Here is an 18500-nt window from a genome sequence, read left to right as displayed (position 1 = left end):
TTCTAATAGCAGTACAAAAAAATTCTTTGAGATAGAAATGTTTTTTATTTTAATTTATTCAGATAATATTACGAGTTGGCTAACTGCAGTTTTCTAGAATATTCTTGCTTGCCTATGGACTCGCAATGTATTGAATGCACTCAGAACCAATTGCAAGTTGATAAAATTTATTTCACGAAAAGGAATCCTTCACAGATCTGGGAATTCCCCAAAAATACTCGCATAGCTCTTCTTAGTATCACAAAGCACAATCAGTAATTGCACTGCAAACTACTAAGAACGTTAAACGCAGTGCAGTGCAAAGAACATCTAAAAAGGCAAAGCTGTAACGGAGCTCTCAGTAGTCCAAACTCATGTTAAACTAAACAAATAGAAACTGATGCTTTGTCTATGGAAGTATACGTCTACAACCAATGGTTGCAAAAATGGAGGCTGCATTAGGAGTTTTATGAACATGCTGTACTCTATAAATAAGTATGTTTTGCAACAACTTAAGTCCTTCATTGAAAACCATAAGCCTTATGCACACACCTAGTATATTTTATTGACAGCTATTATCTGTGGCTTTACATTTCTTCCATATCTAATGCGCTGATAATCTTCTTTTATAAGCTATTACGAGTGTAACTCTGTTTGAAGTTTTTCTTATTAGTTACAGATGTATTTATTTGCTACTAGCGGTATTTTTTAAAAAGAAAGCAAAATCATTTTTTTGAATGTAAGCAAATGCATAATATTTTTTATTGCTGTGTTTGCAATTGAGCAGACTACTGAAATATGTTAAACTGATCATTTTAGGATGGTGTGCATTACATAGAACGCCCATGTAGGCAGAAACATGAATTTAAATCTGGTGGAACAGTACCTACATCCATAGGTCCATGGCCATCTCAAACTCTTGAAAATCTTCCACTGAAGCATTTAGAGGTATGACTAAGAAAGTGATATTTCTTGACATTTATGCTATAATTAAACTTTGACAGTCACAGTCAGTTTGCTGCAAACAGACAGCCATTTACTGTAAACAAGCTTCTAACTTGCAATTTTATGTAAATTGTAGGCTTTTAGTATGTAAAAGCTTAACAATTAAAAATTTTAGGAAGCAATTTTGAAAAGGTTTGCAATTAGGGGGGGGTGATGACTAAATTCAGTAATAAAGTTTCAAAAAGCATCTCTCTAAATGCAGGTATTCCTTCAATGCATTTTTATTATAAATTAATTTATCTATTTGAACTATATGTAGGACACTATATTATAATTCATATAGGTCAGGTTAAGTAAATTAATTTATGATGAAAATGCATTAATTAATACCATTAAATTATTTTTGATGGAGAGAAAATACCTTGTTCTGCCATTATAATTGAATTCTACCTTTGTGGCTTTCATATTTGTTTTGATGTGTTGGATACTTCTTGAAAATGTGGTTTTATATGACATTTTGCAGCATTATATAAATTACTGCAGTGTACTGATTTATGTGTTAATTTATTGTTAATAATAATTACTTGGTATTTCAAATCTGTTAGGAAATTTTTGTGTTTCAAGAAATACATTGGTATGGCAACTTTCGGAACTTATATAAAGAATAAAAATCTGTTTAAAACTATTTATAGATGTTAAATATTTATAGATGTTTATAATAATATCATTAAGCTTATTAGCACACTTTTCAAATCCAGATGCTCAACCATGCATCATAAGGCGACTTAAAACTGATAGTTTGTTGTAAGGTTTGATTACTTGTGAATGGGTTGTATGCATGAAGTTTGCATGGTTTCTTCCATGTTCAACGTAATTGCAAGCACCACTATCTCTTAGAAAGTCTTTTGTGTAAATGTCTTTTATATAAGAGATAAATTGCTTTTGCTTTGCCCTAATTAACTGATAGCTAGCCAAATTCAGATGCTATTGAATTAAAGTGTATAAATTTCCACCAGATTATCTACCATCAGTTGAGATCTAACTTTCAGTCTTTGACAAGTTTTCATATCATGGTGAATGTGGAAGGTGTTAAATTTTAGAAACTTTGGCATTGTTATTTTGTAACTGCTGCATGCTTTTTCGTGTGTTAGGAATATTCCATTAGATAACATTAAAGGAAGAGATTATACCTGCGATTTCTGTCACGCTTTTCTTCAGGACAATAATGCACAGTCACTCTGGCAGTTGATTTTTTTAGCTTCTTCTTTCTGAGGATGATATTTATAACTATGAAATCCTAAACTAAGGTGGTTTTGTCCATATTTATTTTTTCTTCATTTTCTTTCTTTCTAAAGCAATGTTTTCCTAACTGAGCACTGAAGAATTCTGGGATCAGGTATTATTCAGTTGAAGAAAAAGAGGGCATTGAGAAGCAAGTAATCAATAAGAATATGCTTGGAAAATTTGGTTGCGTAAATATTTTTGAAATTACATTTTAATTTTCTTTTGTGTATGCAATTGTTCATTATGCAAATTTACGAGACCCATAACAAATTATGTCAGTCAACCCTTTGTGCATATTGGTCCGAGTTTTATGTAGGTTAATTTTTTTTTTAATTTCAGAGGGAACAGACATTATTAACTATCAATCTAAAATACTAAAAACATTACGATAAGTCCATATGTAATCGTATTTTACTCACGTGTTGTAACAGGTTTTTTCCTCAATATAAACAACTGTTCTTGCTGTGACATGAATCTGTGCATGTTTTGTCAAGTTTATTCTTGTAAATGCTTTTGAATGTATTCATTAGCATTCTGTTTCCTTATTTTTAAAGCATTTTAATTATAAATTTGATGTGTTTAAAGCATTATGAGTCAATAATTGCAGATCACATTCAAATTGCTTTTAATTTATCTTTGTATCAATACTATGGAGCGCTGATCAAAAAAGAAGATAAACCTAGTAAAGGAGGTTTTTAGGGCAAAAAGTTTGGGAAAATATGTTTTAGAATTTTATTTAAAGGAGGTTCAGCTTCCAAATCAAATTAATGCGTTTTACAGTTTGTGATTGTGGAAAGAACGGATTAATAATAAATATACGAGTTTTATTAATTCCCAAATGTATGCTATGAATCACAACAATTGATATGAAATAAATGCAAATACATGTAATATCCTAGAGTAAGTTGCAAAAACAAGGCAAGAAAAATTCTTACTTTTCATGAGAAAACATGTTTTTTCAATCGAGAAATCGAAGAGCGAAAGCGCTCAGTAAAACTTCCATGTAAAATAAGTCAATTCAGAGTTTAGAAAAGGATTCTGTTGCAAAAACAAGACAAGAAAAATTCTTACTTTTCATGAGAAAACATGTTTTTTCAATCGAGAAATCGAAGAGCGAAAGCGCTCAGTAAAACTTCCATGTAAAATAAGTCAATTCAGAGTTTAGAAAAGGATTCTGTGACTTAGCATTGAATGCGGTAAAATCACAATGAATATTAATTTGACAGAAACACACTGTGCTGCGATGATCCTTCCTTGAATGAAGTAATATCAGTGGGCAAAGGTGTTCAGAAGTTTTTAGATTTCATTTCAAATTAAGATATTCATTGGATCTCAAAGGTTCAGGTGTCTTTGATAAGTTAATTTATCATTTTTTCTTCATTTCATACTGAGGATACCAAATTGAAAATTGGAAATCTTGGGTTTTCTTCATTTCTGTTCAGAAGGAGCATACACAGGGTAGTGCAGTACTCATATGCATATCTAAAGCTGTGGATGTGAACTGTGATTGCATCTATGACACATCAATGTTAAGTCTTCCCATTCCCATATAAATTTGTATAACATGTCTGTTCTTTAATCAATGATTATTTTCAATAATCAGCCACTCTTTATATGAAGAATTTTGCAATATCTTGTGTGTAACATTTTTTGTAAAATAATATAGCACAACTATTATATAAGCTTCTTTGCAAAATTAAGAGAATTTCAGCATTTTATGGAACTTCTGAAAAACTAATGGATCGATTTTAATGAAGCTTGTTATGAATATATGAGTATATTTGTATCAGAGAAAGAGATGTAGCATTCAAAAGTTATTTTATATATGTATGATTGTTTTAAAAGTTCACAGAAGGGGGGTGTCCGATAACCGCGTTATGGTATCAAACTGAAAATGTGTCTAATATGGGATTCTGTCTCTCTTTCACGGCCAGATTTGTCGCACAGTGTGACTACATGCTGGACAGGAGCCAGATGAGGAGTCACTGGTAGTCGATCCCATTTCTGCAGCAAAGCAGTTTTCAGCTACAGGTGGCTTTCAGAGGGGGATGGCAAGATGAAATTGTTGTCCCAAGAGTATCCGAAACATGCTTTTTAAGGTTAAGGTCAGGAGAGCAGGCTGGCCAAACCATTTGTCGATCATCCTCACTTTCCAAGTAATTGTCGACCAGCTGAGCCCTATATGACAAGCGCTGTTATCAATTAAGAAGAGCCCAGATCCAACTGCGCCCTTGGCTCTAAGATCTCCTGTCTGGACCTCATAGCAGTTAGCAAACTTTTGTCAAACACAAGCAAGATGTGTGGCCATCCAACCTAATGCCAGCATAAACCATTATATTGCCACCTTCCTAATGATACTTTTCCCTGATGAGGGAGGTATGTATTGTGTTCTAGGCTCTCACCAGATGCAGACAGGTATGATGAGAATCAGTGTCCAAGCTTAGTCTTAACTCATCTGTAAAAAGCACAGTTCTTCACTTAAGTGACTGGGCACATGACTATGTAGAAACTGATAATTCAGCTTTTTTGGGGAGGAATTCAAACTACAGTGTGCAGCAGTGCTTAAATTGCGCCGAAGCCCGGCTCCAGTACTTCTCAATTTTTAAGATAAATTACAATTTTAGCTGGAGCACACCGGAGCCCTAAATAAGATGAGCTCCAGTACTTCTTTTTATAAATCTGAACCACTATTTAAAGGAGAAAAAAATTAGAATTCCTAACGTTTTAGTTTAACAATAAGCAGACATTGCAATACTCTATTTCCTTAGAAATATGAACTCATGAGAACATGAGACGTTCAAGTAAAGTCCCCTCACTCACATGCAGAAACCTTTTCCTTTAAGAAAGGCAATAAATATGGGGAAGTTTGTTTAGAAACGCGTAAATTTTTCGCCATGCCATCGTATCTAGTGTATCAGTGCTTACAGTTAGTTATCCTCGCAGGAAGGAAAATTTGTGTTCTTAAATGTGCGTTAAGTAACAGTGAGTACAATAAGAGTGAAATACTGAGATAAACTGCTCAAGCACATCCTATACATCATCTTCCCACAGTATCCACTAATGGGGGCAAAAGCGTAACCACCAACTTTACATTCATCCTTAGGAGTCAGATTCAGGACTCATTTTATCCCTGACACACATCTGCTTGATGGCTATAATTATATCAGCAGAGAGCAGAGCCGTTGTCAAAGAGAACGTTCTCTCTCAGCAAGATTCCCCTCATTTTTTGTTTCCACCCACTTATACCCTCATTCTGTTTCATCCTGGAATTTTCATCAGCTATACTTTAAGTATATTTAATTTTTGTGATGATAGAAGAACTCCCCCCCCTTTCAGTCAGAGCTTAAATTGGGCTGGAGCCCACCGGATTTCGGCTTCTTAGTTTTTGTAATAAATAATTCTATCTGGAAAGCACCAGAGCCCTGAATAAGAAAGCTGCGGCACTTCTTTTATATAATTGAATAATAATTTTAGTAGAAATTTTATCTCGAAAATTTTATTTTAACAATAAAATTATATTAAAAGTCGCTTATTAACCCTTTGCGACACGTATATTTAAAATATATTTTAATCTTTGAAAAAATGCCTTAGAATAAGTCAGATGGACTTACTTAAGTGCCTTTAAAGCTTGAAAAAAATTCTGCGCTTTTATTTTTTACGGGGAAAGGTGGGATACCATTTGTCCCACCATGCAACTAGCACATGTCTTATAGCATATTGGTGTATAGCAGGAAAAAAAAATCATATGTGGAATGAATAAACAAAATAAAGCGTGCATTCTAAAATATTCATAATAAACACACTAAAATGCATTTTGTACTTATTGCATACATGCATGACTTGTATAATTTTGCATATGCACATTTTACATATATATATTTCATATTTTTAAATTTTAAGAACAAAAGAAAATATTTTCTTGAATATTATTTTAAGATTAAAATTTGATACCCGTACATATGATACTAAATAAAATATTAAAATTGGCACTTGATTCAAAAACATTTATATATGATTAAAATTGAAAAAAAGGTCTTTTTTCATGAAACTTTGAAAAACATGTTGTTTCATTCTTTTGTAAGCATAGAGACACTTCACATGTTTCACACATCCAAAATGTTCGTCGTTCTTCTTTCGATGTGCTGCAATATGCACATCTTCTCCTGCTCGTTATCTTTGGCGTGTGACTTACATTTTTTAGTCTCTTTTCTGGTTGTACGAACGAGTTTTTAGTTTTTATTTGAACTGGGGATTTCAGTTTTCTTTTCAGCTCTTTCTTGCCTGCAAGTGCCATTAGACCTTCTATAACTGAGAGAAGAAAATCTTTCATTGTGTTTACATCATGATCGGTTTGCGAACAAACTTAAATAGAATAAATGCGTTTACTATACTCGCATCTAAAAAGATCATGTGCCACCATTTCTTGCTTTTGTGGTCTATTTCATATAGTCCTTTCAGTTGATCAATCAGTCGACATATCCTATGTTCTTATTGTATGAAATAATGCTGTTTGGGCACAGTACTTTTTTTGTCTTTCCATCTCATTCTTTTCTATTAATTTCTTTCATTTCAGTTGCCTTTTCCAAGCAAGACAGGATAGAAACGGATCTTTTATCCTTCCATTTTATGCAATAAATAGAATCATCGCTAACTGAAAAGTCTATATATTCTCTTGACATAAATTTGTGGGTAGATACTTCCGATTCATATTTACAGTGCTACATGCATAGATGGGTCTGTGTCTTTAAAAAGCAAAACAAATTATAACTACTTCCCTTTCTTCTTCAGCAATAACTTCAACCTCAGTTATTCTCTCCTGGATTTCAATTTCATCTGAATCAGAACTGACATCTGAAGCATTTGAGTCGCAATTGGATGGCAATTCAGCAAAAAGATCCAAAGCTTCCTGAGTTGTTAATTTTTTTCTAGACATTTTAGCACATCAGAGCATACAACGGATGTAAAAGCACGCGCAATCACGAAAAAAGTAGATGCAAAAAAGAAAAGAAAAATAATCGTGAGTGCTGCCATCTATTGAGCGGAAATTCAAGTGGTGGGACAAATTTTAACCCACTTATTTCAACTGCAAAATTAATGTTATAAAATATTGAATCCAATTAAGATTTTTGAAAATAAAATACCTTTGAATATTAAAAAGATTCATACATATCATAAATTGTATACCAAAATTTTTAAAATATTGAAAAATGCGAGATAAATGGATATCACTCTTGTGATCCTATTTTGAATATTTTTTGCGTATAAACTTAAGCCCTGGCATAGTAGTGACATCTACTGAGAAAGATAATAACTAAAATAGATTATTTTTTAAAGATTAGAAAGTTTCTAACGGAAATTGCTAACTGAGAAAATAAATATAAATTAGGTGGGACATATATTGACCCACCATGCCGCAAAGGGTTAAATTTCAATTTATCTCTTTACATTTTATTTACTTACTTCAACCTTTAATTATTTCAATAAATAATAATTAATTATCCAATAATTATCAATTAAATTATAATTAATTAATTATATAATAATTATTGATTGAATAACAATTTATAAACATTAATTAAATAGCTATTAATTAATTTGATAATAATTAACTATTTAATTTAAAATTATTAATGAGTTTAATAGTCATTTTATTTATTTATTTACTCTTGTTCCTCTTTGCTGACGATCTTCCATAGGGCTCCGGTACTTCTAATTTTGGAAATTAAGCCCTGATGTGCAGTATTTGAATGTTAGAAATATTTGATGGAACTATTGAGTTCTTGCTTTTTTAGTTCTGTAACTGGTTTTAGGCTTTTAGCCGGCCTTATGAATATATGTATATGAAAAAATATCTTTCTTTCTAATAATAAATAAACAATAGTCCTTTAAGTCCTTTCTTCATTCTAAAAATAATAAAGCAATAACTTTTCTAAAATAATCTTTACTTCATGTGTTTCTGAAAAAAGATCTGTCATCTGTTCTCTGTTGCGCAGTTATTCCTAGAATGCAATCAAAACTTAACCCAGCATCTGGATATTAATCTGTTACGTGATCCGAAATGTAATCTAGTATAAAAGTTCTTTGCTACACAGTCTTTTTCTCTTTTGCTTTGACTCTTTTATTTCGACTCTTCTTCCTGGCTGCCCTCTTTGCTTTGTCTTGCTGCCAGCAAGTAATCTGAAATGTGATATGCTATGTAAAATGGGGTGCATATGGCACTAATGGTTATGTGTGGAGAAGAATATATTTCAATAATTATTTCATTATCCGGCAATAAAAGTTATGTTTATTTCAGTCACATCTATCTTCAAGTCTCTTCTTCATCATGCATCAGTGAAACTATGCAGAGAAATAACCACCCAAATTTGTTTCAGCTATGCCCCAGTTATCAAGATAATTACAATTATTATTATTTCATACATATATATAATTATTTAAGTTTAATTTTAAAAAAAGATAAAACCCATCCCATGCCGTCAACCTAATTCCTTGATTCTCATTTTGTTTCTGTTTCTGGCTCTTCTCAGTACAAATCCAGTGTTAAAACTGTTTCCATAAATTGCATATTAGAGTGGGCATTACTTTGAGCTTTGTAGCCACCTGCACTTGTGATTGTCCTGCCTCCAATCTACCGACAGTTCTCCATCTCATTCTATTGTGTATATATTCATGGCTACTCATTTTACCTGGTACCTTCTAAAATTTACCCATCTCTTGCAAGAAACATGCTGATTGTCATAAAGGAGTACCGTATTTGACGGCATATAAGATGCACCCTTATTTAGACGGCCACACAGAAGGAAAAACAGTTTCAATAGCATGGTTTCATTTAGTTCTCATGTTTTGTAAAAGCCAAATAAACAATTATTGAATGCAATTACCTTCACGTATAAGACGCAGGTAACTTTTTTGAGACCAAATTTAGGAAAAAAGTGTGTCTTATATGCCGTCAAATACGGTATGTGTACGTTAAGAACCAAAGCTTTGCCAGTGCAGAAGTGGCTCCATCAGACTGGAGGGGAAAATATATTCTGTTTACTTTATAGGAGCTAATCCATCCAGCATTTATACTTTTTGCACTTGAGCAAAACAGCTGTCGAGCCGGACTTTAAGCAGATCATCCATCTTTCATACATTTTTGTGCATGCACAAAATAGTTGTTGAGCCAGTATTGAAGGTTGAAAGTCAAGTTTATTAAGAGTTCAAACTTCTGTTATGCTGTTCCCCTCCATTGTATAGATGTAAATCAAATCAATGATTCGTGCAAGTAGAGTAAATAATGAATTGTTTATTTTAAGTAAAAAATTTGAAAATCTGAGTTTTAATTATCACGAAAAGTTTTGTTGAAGAATTAATCTTTTAAATTCTTTGGTTTTGTATCATATTCATCAGTTTCGTGTAGACCTCGCGAATTGGCGAAGAGAATTTACCACTCCACGATTTAGCTTCACAGTAGTAAACTGGTTTACATTATGACCATGGCAGCTTTCCTGCTTTACTTACATGTTCTTTGCACCTAAATCACCAAAAACCCCCTTTGTGCTTATAACCTCTCCATAATTACAGCTCCTCAGACACACACATCTATGCTTATGTATTCGACTCTGAATATGTGTGTGTATACATTTTAACACGAAAAGTACATAAAGCTATGTACACAGTTTTAAGTGTGTATTAAGCTTTCCTTTTGGTAACTGAAGTAATAAAGAAATCACTTAATATGAAGAGAAACAAAGATATCATTCAGTTATTTATTCAATATGTTTGAGAGGAAAGTGTCTAGCTGATAATTGGAAATGATGTGGAAGCTTCTTCAAGAATTCCTAATATTGTATGTATAGAAAATAATGTGCTATATATTACACTTGCATTTGCATTGCATTGATTTCAATTATGACTTAGATTTTCCCTCCAAACATACTTTGATTTTGTGAATTGCATTGTACTAACAAAGAGATTTGTATGTATATGTGTATTTTTATATTATTTATTTAAGGCTGAGTATGAAATTAAAGTTGGGGAAGAAATTAATGAAATAGAACAACAATGGCTGGAAGTTTTGGAGCAAGAAGAAGATGATGTGTGGCTGCAAGAAAGTAATGGTATGTGAATAGTGTGAGTAGTGTGTAAGAGATAGTAGTATGTGAATAGTGTGAGTAGATAACCATAACAAAGATAAGGAGTAGTGTGTAAGCGATATATGTATTATTTTAATGAAATTTATTTGCAAAGTTCATTTTAGATTTTAGTAGAATAGTAATACTGTTTTGAAATTATATTCTTGAAATTTGTAACCTGCAATAATTATGAAAGTAGAGTGAATTTTTAAATAGTATGTATATTTTAATATGCATTTATGCAACACAGGTATATTGTTAACCATAACAAAGATAAGGAGCAGAAAATATCTTTTGGCTATGAACGATGTCAGAGCCTGTGCAACCAAAGTGAGTTTACTGGGAAGCAGAATTTAGGGATGGCAAATTTTTAACTACAAAATTTTTAGAATTTAGCAAAACATCAAAGCAGCAAAATTTTGGACTCTCGGAGAGTTCACAGGACCTAATTCTATAAAATCTTAGTAGGTAAAGATTTTTCAAAACATTATGTTTGATAAGACAGCAATGGAAGCGATTTTCGATCTGGTTACAGTTTAAGTAAGGCACTTGCTCCTAGGACACTAGACAATCACATAGGTTTGTTTAGTGTTAAAATCAGCTCTGTCTCTCCTTTTATATATATATATATTCCTGTGTTTGTTGTACGTTTGTTTCTTTTTCTGTCTCTGCTGCTGTAACCGTTACAAATATTTAGGAATTTATATTTCCTGATATGAAGATACTTTGGTAATTTTTTTTAAAAATATTTTCTTAAATTGTTTCTTTCCAGATTCGTCAGCAAAAAGCAGTTACCATGGGCTAAACTGCTATTAAGAGGTAATATTATTGTGAACTTAAGAATTTTTTGTGATTTGCTATTATTTTTAATTACATATGAAACTGTTGAACTTTTATATATTTTGATATATACGGTTTTTTTTACAAAATTCATTTTAAAAATGCCATAAAATTATACGTCTAGCATTCTATAACTATTCAAATAGAAATTTTTAATATAAGTGTTGCATAAATAAATTCTTATTTATTTTTATTAAATATTGTAAAGATATGCTCAAATATCTTATCATCGCAGCATACGTAAGATGACTTAATGGTTATTGGAAATTTAAGTTCTGAAATAGATGACTTCGTCCATGAATTTTATAAATCATTCACCATGTGAGGAATTACAAAAATGCTTAAATTTTTGGGAATTGACATTAGACAAGAGTCTGAAAAGCCTATTTTAAATCAAGAAAGCTATGTAACTAAAGTTTTGGAAATTTTTGTAATGAATGAATATAAACCTACATCTGTTAAATCTACAAGAGTACTGGATAAAATTCTTGATGTGTAACGTCTTCTCCACTAGTATCAAAAACAGAATTTCAGGAAAGATTAGCTTCATCAATGTACTTCTGCAAGGTTAAACTTAGCTTTTAGATGTTTATTTTCTTGTAATATAATAGAGTTCCTAGATAGGAACACTAAAAAGCAGTTAACAGGCTACTTAGATGCAGTTAAGGACACAAAATTCATATCTAATACACTCCTGCTAAAAAAATAAGCAACAAAAGCAAAACACGGAATAAAACAAAACCTGTCTAATGTATATGCGTGAAATTGATCCAAGACATTGGCATGGCATTATAAACCACATAGCAAACAATGAAGCAAACACATGTATTATGACTATCACATCGCAGAAGACCAAATAAGTCAGAAAAAGGTACAATGGAATCATCACACTAATAATGGGTATGATATCCTTTAGCTGAAATGCATGTTTAACAATAGTGAATCAAGCTGTCTATAGCGTCATTGATCACTTATTGTGGCAGTAGTTCCCATTCCTGTAGTAATGCATGTTGAAACTCATGGAGGCTGAATGGCGGTGCACTGCGACTTGCTATCTGTCATCCCAACATGTCTGACATTATATGGGATTCAAATCCGGTGATCTAGCAGGTCATGGCAGATGTGGAATTTTTTTATTCTCCAGATAACTGTGCACTACTCGAGCTCCATGGAGGCTGACATTATCATCCATAAATATTGCGTTGATTTTCATTGCATCGATAAAAAAGAATGAACAAGACTGTAGAATTTCATCTCCCCCCCCCCCGAGATCGACTGGCAGCAAGCCCAGTGTTCTGGCTAGGTCAATATCTAGACAGACTCGACTTCTGGAAAAAAATTAACAGTTTTCACAAGACTAGAACCATCGTTTATTCGGTGGTAGGTTCAGGCTTGGCAGGTACCGTATGGTACTGGTTTGCCCTTTGGCTGTGGGGGTGCTATGTGGTTTGATATTGAAGGTTGTCCTTGGAGGATTTGGCTCCCTTGGTCAACACTGGGGTACGGTCAATGTCAAACTTTGTGCTTGTGCTTTTCGGTGGATGCATAGCTGTCCACCTTTAACTTGTGATTCAAAATCTAGACCTTTGTGAAACAAAAATTGTCTCCCTGTGGGTTGCCTCCAGAGGTTGGGGCAATTAACTGTGTAAGTTGCCTTGAGTAATGTCAGGTCTGGGTGCTCCTTCCTCCTAGTGCACTGTACAACTTCATCATGATATTGGATGGTTCTGACGGAACCACCACGAATCACGTAGAGGTTGGTGCGACCCTTCCTTAAGCCTCCTCCTCCTCTGTAATAGTCTCTTTCAACAATGTTTAGCATTCAATAGCATGTTCAATAGCATGCCATATCACTGTCCTTTAGAAATCTTTCTGGGGGTTAAATCAAGACTTATCCATAAAGAGTACACCAACTTCACTGCCCTGGTGTTCACAGGACTAATTCAGCCAATTCTGACATGCGATGGGTACGAAGGAACACAAACCACAGCTCATCGAACCACAGTTCAGCTACATGCAGTGGGCACAACACACTTTGGGGGGCATATGGGCTGTCCTGCAGCAGCACTGAGGTGCAGTGCCATCTGATGTCCTGTTAGTGATCTACAGCATCTTGCACATAGCAACTAGAAGCAATTGTCTGCCATTATTTTAATCTTGTGCCGTCCAGACCCACATCTTGTATAGGGGTTTCGATCCCTTTGAAAATGACTCCACAGCCTATTGATGACTGTAGAATGCATGCTGTTTCAAAACGGCTAATTTTCTTGCACCAGTTTGCAACATCCCGACAGCCCTCTAATGCATTTCATTCTGCAGATGGTATCTTCAGCTCATGCTTTCCACTTTGGCTATCTCAGATTTACAGATCTATTGCTGTCTGTGAACTGACACATAGGTCCAGCATACCCCGTTTTAAGTCGATGTGATTTGACCATCGTATTGCATTTTATCCTAATTTTAGTTGCCTTTTCCATTTGCCAATACAGCCTGTACCTCATATATGAACTGTAAGTTTTAATTCCCCATTTTACATTTTTACATTATCTTTTAGTGTTTGTCACTTATTTTTTTAGCATCAATGTATGTATACAGTGGTGATCAAAATTGTGGACACTTTTGGAAATTTTTATGTTTTTGAACTTTGTATGCTTATAGAAAACGTTACGTTTCACAAAATGCAAACTTGTATATATCCATTTTAAAGAGAATTTATTACTGAATTCAATACAAAACACAAAATTCAATTATTTGCAATACAAAAAAGTTAAATGATAATAGTTATTGATATACATTAGATAGTGATGATTGTAGTGAGTTATCAGTACTTAGTAGGGTACCCTTTATTTTTGATTACAGCTTCACGTCGACGTTTCATTGAGCTGACAAGAGTTTTAAGCTCTTCTTTCATTATTACATGATGCCAGTAAACAATTATAGCCTCAATTAGTTCCCTTTTATTTGATGGGCGCCTCATTCGGACAAGTTTTCAAACGGTGCCACAAATTTTCAATAGGATTGAGGTCAGGACTGTTTCCTGGCCATGACAACAATTTAATGCTGTTTGTACGAAACCACTCTTTCGATATTTTGGCCATGGGGCAAGAAGCAGAATCCTGCTGAAAAATAAACGAAGCATTGTTGGGAAAGAGATCTCTGATGGAAGGTAGAAGTTTTGGTTCTAGAATAGTGTCAATGTATGTTCTGGCATTCAGTGTCCCATCGATGACATGAAGGTGACCAATACCATCTGGTGACATGCATGACCAAATCATAACACTAACTGGGTTCTTCACAGTTGCTTGAATGCAGTCAGGATGTAGCTCTTCTCCTATTCTACGTCTTACATATTTTCGCCCATCGCTACCGAATAACAATATCTTAGTTTCATCACTCCATATAACTTGTGACCACTGATCATCTGTCCAATTAATGTGTTCCTTTGCCCACTACAGTCTTTTTTTTTTTTTTTTTTTTTTTTCCCCGTGGAATTCTACCTCTCGGTCCAACATCTGTTAATCTTCTCCTGATTGTTCTTGAACTGACAGAAATACCAGCATCATTCAGATCACTTCTGATGACATTTTTCTATCTTGGAGACATAGTCTTTTTATTCTTCTGTCATCAATAGATGTGGTGCATCTTTTTCGGCCTTTTCCTTCTTTGTTTTTTATTGTTTTTTATTTCATTCAGCTATGAATTTCTGTTTAATCCACATATCTTGAACTGGAAAAACATGCTGTAAGTCAAATTAAAGTTTTAACTCCTTATTATCTTTAGTATTTGTTTGCCCATTCTTCACGTTCCTTCTCTTAGATCTTACTTCACGTGCGTCGGAGAGCTGCGCATTTCACATCATTCGCATAACTCAGTGATGTGCGTCTACTCTAAAATTTGCTTAAATTTCTGACCAGTCCTTCTTGGTGTTGCATTTTCAATGTCGAGCAGTGTATTTATCCATAATTTCCCTGATCAGTGTTTCCTGTCCATCTTTTTTAAGAAAGGAGTCATTTCATACCTTTAGAATTGGACAGCAATATAAAATGCGAAAATTTTGCATTTTGTGATGGTTTACATTCTGAATGATCATATTTTGAAAAAATGCAATATCAAAAACTGCAAGCGAGGTGGTGTTATGCAGGTAGGAAACTGGTTTTATGGCAGTTTTATTTATGGGTGGAACCAATACCTTTGAACCATAAAGACAGCCAAACATTTTCCCAATCACACTTTTTATGGGAGTGTAGATAATTACACTGCTGGCCATTAAAATTACAACACCATGAAGGAAAACAAATCCAAAAAAAGATATTTATTGCACATAAACAGTATGGCATGAAGACAAAGTGATTAAATTTTAAAGCATTGTAGAGTTTTACAGGGGTGTTAAATTAGTAGGAACAGCTGCCACCCCTAGCAGTTAAAATGGCCCTTTTCCCATTAGGCATGAAGTCAAACTGGGGTTCGGTGACAGAAATATGCAACTCATTCCATGCTGCTTGAAGTCTATGCGACATGTCATCAACCGTATTAGCTGGAAAAGGGTGGCAGGCCAGTCTCTCAGCAACCGATGGTTAGATGTTTTCAATGGGTGATAGATCTGGAGACCTTGCAGACTAGGGAAGCAGACAAATACCCTGTGCATCAAGGAAGGTTAGAACATGATGTACAACATGTGGTCTTGCATTATCTTATAGGAACAAGGCATTTGGGGGCCTCAAAGATAGGGCACAACCACTCTATGTAAGATGTCAGAAACGTACCCATCTGCATTCAAATTATCGTCGATCTGAACTAGAGATGTGTGTGTCATGTGCCCAATCCCTACCGAAACCATCATACCAGGTGCAGGACCCCTATACCGCTATCAAATGCAAGCAGGTGATGTGCGAGCGTATCAGACACTCCAGACACTTATACAGCTATCAGAATGCTACATGTAGAACCGGGACTCGTTTAAAAAGGTGACATAGTACCACTCCTGTACCCAGCTTTGTCATTAGGCACACCAGAGCTATCATTATGCTACATGTAGAACCGGGACTCCTTTAAAAAGGCAACATGGTACCACTCCTGTACCCAGCTTTGTCATTAGGCACACCAGAGTCGCTGTCTCTCTCTATGCTGTATTGTCAAAGGAAGACGAAGTAATGGTCACCCTGCTGATAATCCACATCGATGCACCTTACAAGCCAATGCTGGGCATGCTGCAAAAATGCCGAGGGAGTTGAGATACTGCGCTGTTCAGTATGACCCTCAGCAGTGCATTGATTTCATATTCGCATGACAGTGGCTGGATAAACGACCGGTGAGACTAGAAATATCACGGAACGATAATCTACACAATAGACAATAATCTTGCCTGTATTGAATATATCGAAACTTGCTGATAAGCATTTCCTCTTGTTATTTGAGGCATAACATGATATTCTGAGCAAACTCTAACCTTACAAAGCACTTCCTGAATTAGAAATCCACTACACAACCTTTCTTTTATGCAGTGCTTCAGGTGCTTCTATAACCTTTTTCATTAAACTGAAAATTCAGTTTATGAATTCATGAAATTGTCAGCTAATCAAAATCAAGCTGCTTTCAAAGAAGTGAATGTTGCAATTTTGGAATGAAATGTAAATAAAGTATTTTCTTGTTTTTTCCATCCATTAATAAACTTTTAATGTTAATGTTCTCACTCATACATGTATCTCACTCATACATGTATAATGTTAATCATTATACATGTATGAGTGGAAATTACTTTAACACTGAAGTCTAAAATAGTACTTGACGAGCCAGTTGGATCTGACCACTTTAATCTACTAACAAGAAGCATTATTTTAGAAATAATTACTAATTCTAAACTTTACTAATACTATTTCTAAAACGGAAGTTTTTTATGCTTGTAATTAACATTTTTGAACATCATGTAACTAACTATATTGTTACTAAATTCAAAATTTATATATAATAATTAAACAATTCTGAAATTTTTGGTTTTTAGTTAAATTAAAATGAATTCTAGATATCAGTATTAAACTAGAATATGAAAATTCTGGTTTAGTGGAACTCAAGATTTAGAGCATCTGAATTTATAAGACTACTGAAATGGTCAGTGACGAAGTGTTGAACTAAAACTGGCAACTATGACAGTCACCATAATAAAGAATAAATGGTGAAAAATGTACAAAAAAAAATGAAATATAATCTACGAACGTGTCACATTTGTTACTAAACTGTTGTAAGTATCGAAAGGGAGAAACACCCCAAAGTAGAGCTTAAAATTAGGAAAAACAGGAACCTTGTGTTTGGTTGAGATTTTAATTAAAACTATTGACTTCAGGGGTAAACAGATACAGGCCCCTTTTCTCAGGAGGAAAAAGAAATTCTGTACAGACAGGCTTCAGTTTCTGTGTCAAGCTACAAGGATTGTGTATCTTCTCCAGTTTGTGCTAATAAGAGTCATGACTGTGTGAATCACTAAAGGTGATGTTCCAGATTGAAAGCATGGCAAGGTGTGAGAAACATGAACCTTAAGAAATAGACTAACCCAACTGGATTTCCTCCCTTACTGACGATATGCTATGCGTGATCCCCTGATTACAGTTGGGACAACTGAGGGAATTTTACCATGGTTTGCTATTGCTCTGATTATAATTTTCTTCTTATAGAGCTAGTTTTGTTGCTGTAATCGTAACCAGTAAAGTAAATGCAACATTTTTTGCTCAGTTTTACCATATGATGATCTGCTAGATTTTAAAAACAAAAATTCTTCACCTGAAAATTTAACTTCGCTTTCCGAGAATGTTAAAAAGTTCTGCAAATTGTAAATAGCTTTCCTCAAAACTGAAAAATGTCTTATTATTGTTAAGGAAACACACATTGGAGATCAATACTGAAAATATGGAACGTTTTAAAAAAGGTAGAGTATCTTATATTCTCTCCTCCCCTAAAAGATTATATTAATCATAATGAACACGAGAAAACTATCTAATTAAATAATTAATTTAATTTAAAAGAATAATAATCATTTTATTATTATACTATACACATAATGTAGAATAATACAGAAAATACTACATTAAATAAAAGTTTTCAAATATCTGATATTTTGTTTCCCTTAAAACATTATGTTAATGATGACAAACCTAAAGAAAACTCTGATTAAATAATAAAATTAGTTTAGTGTGGCATTCTGATCTTTATAACCGAGCAGTTGAGATTTTGCTATTAATACAGATTTTCCAGCATTTACATCACTGTTTATTCCTGGGACTGCAGTTTTGAAATTCCCTTATTGCATGGTTTAAATAGCGGACTTAACCCACCAAGGTGGTGTCA

General features: G+C 33.8%; 1 protein-coding gene across 8 annotated transcripts in view; it reads left to right on the top strand.

The window, feature by feature from the left end:
* The window catches only part of LOC118202998 (uncharacterized), a 309092-nt gene that overhangs the window by 272071 nt on the left and 18521 nt on the right, over positions 1-18500 (top strand). For 6 of the 8 annotated variants that reach the window (XM_085807995.1, XM_085807993.1, XM_085807994.1 and 3 more), the window contains 3 exons: positions 799-927; positions 10205-10310; positions 11098-11144. In XM_085807995.1, the coding sequence (XP_085664121.1) occupies positions 799-927; positions 10205-10310; positions 11098-11141 (279 nt within the window). In that variant the 3' untranslated portion in view covers positions 11142-11144. Of the gene's footprint in view, positions 1-798; positions 928-2279; positions 2397-10204; positions 10311-11097; positions 11145-18500 lie in introns of those variants that run through there. The other 2 variants (XR_015038645.1, XR_015038646.1) reach the window with 2 other exon arrangements.

Source organism: Stegodyphus dumicola, chromosome X1 (assembly GCF_044657685.1).
Source record: "Stegodyphus dumicola isolate Sdum_Otavi_A_Nest chromosome X1, ASM4465768v1".
Classification (NCBI taxonomy): domain Eukaryota; kingdom Metazoa; phylum Arthropoda; class Arachnida; order Araneae; family Eresidae; genus Stegodyphus; species Stegodyphus dumicola.
The sequence above is the reverse complement of the archived record's forward strand: the minus strand, read 5'-3'. Positions and strand labels throughout refer to the sequence as shown.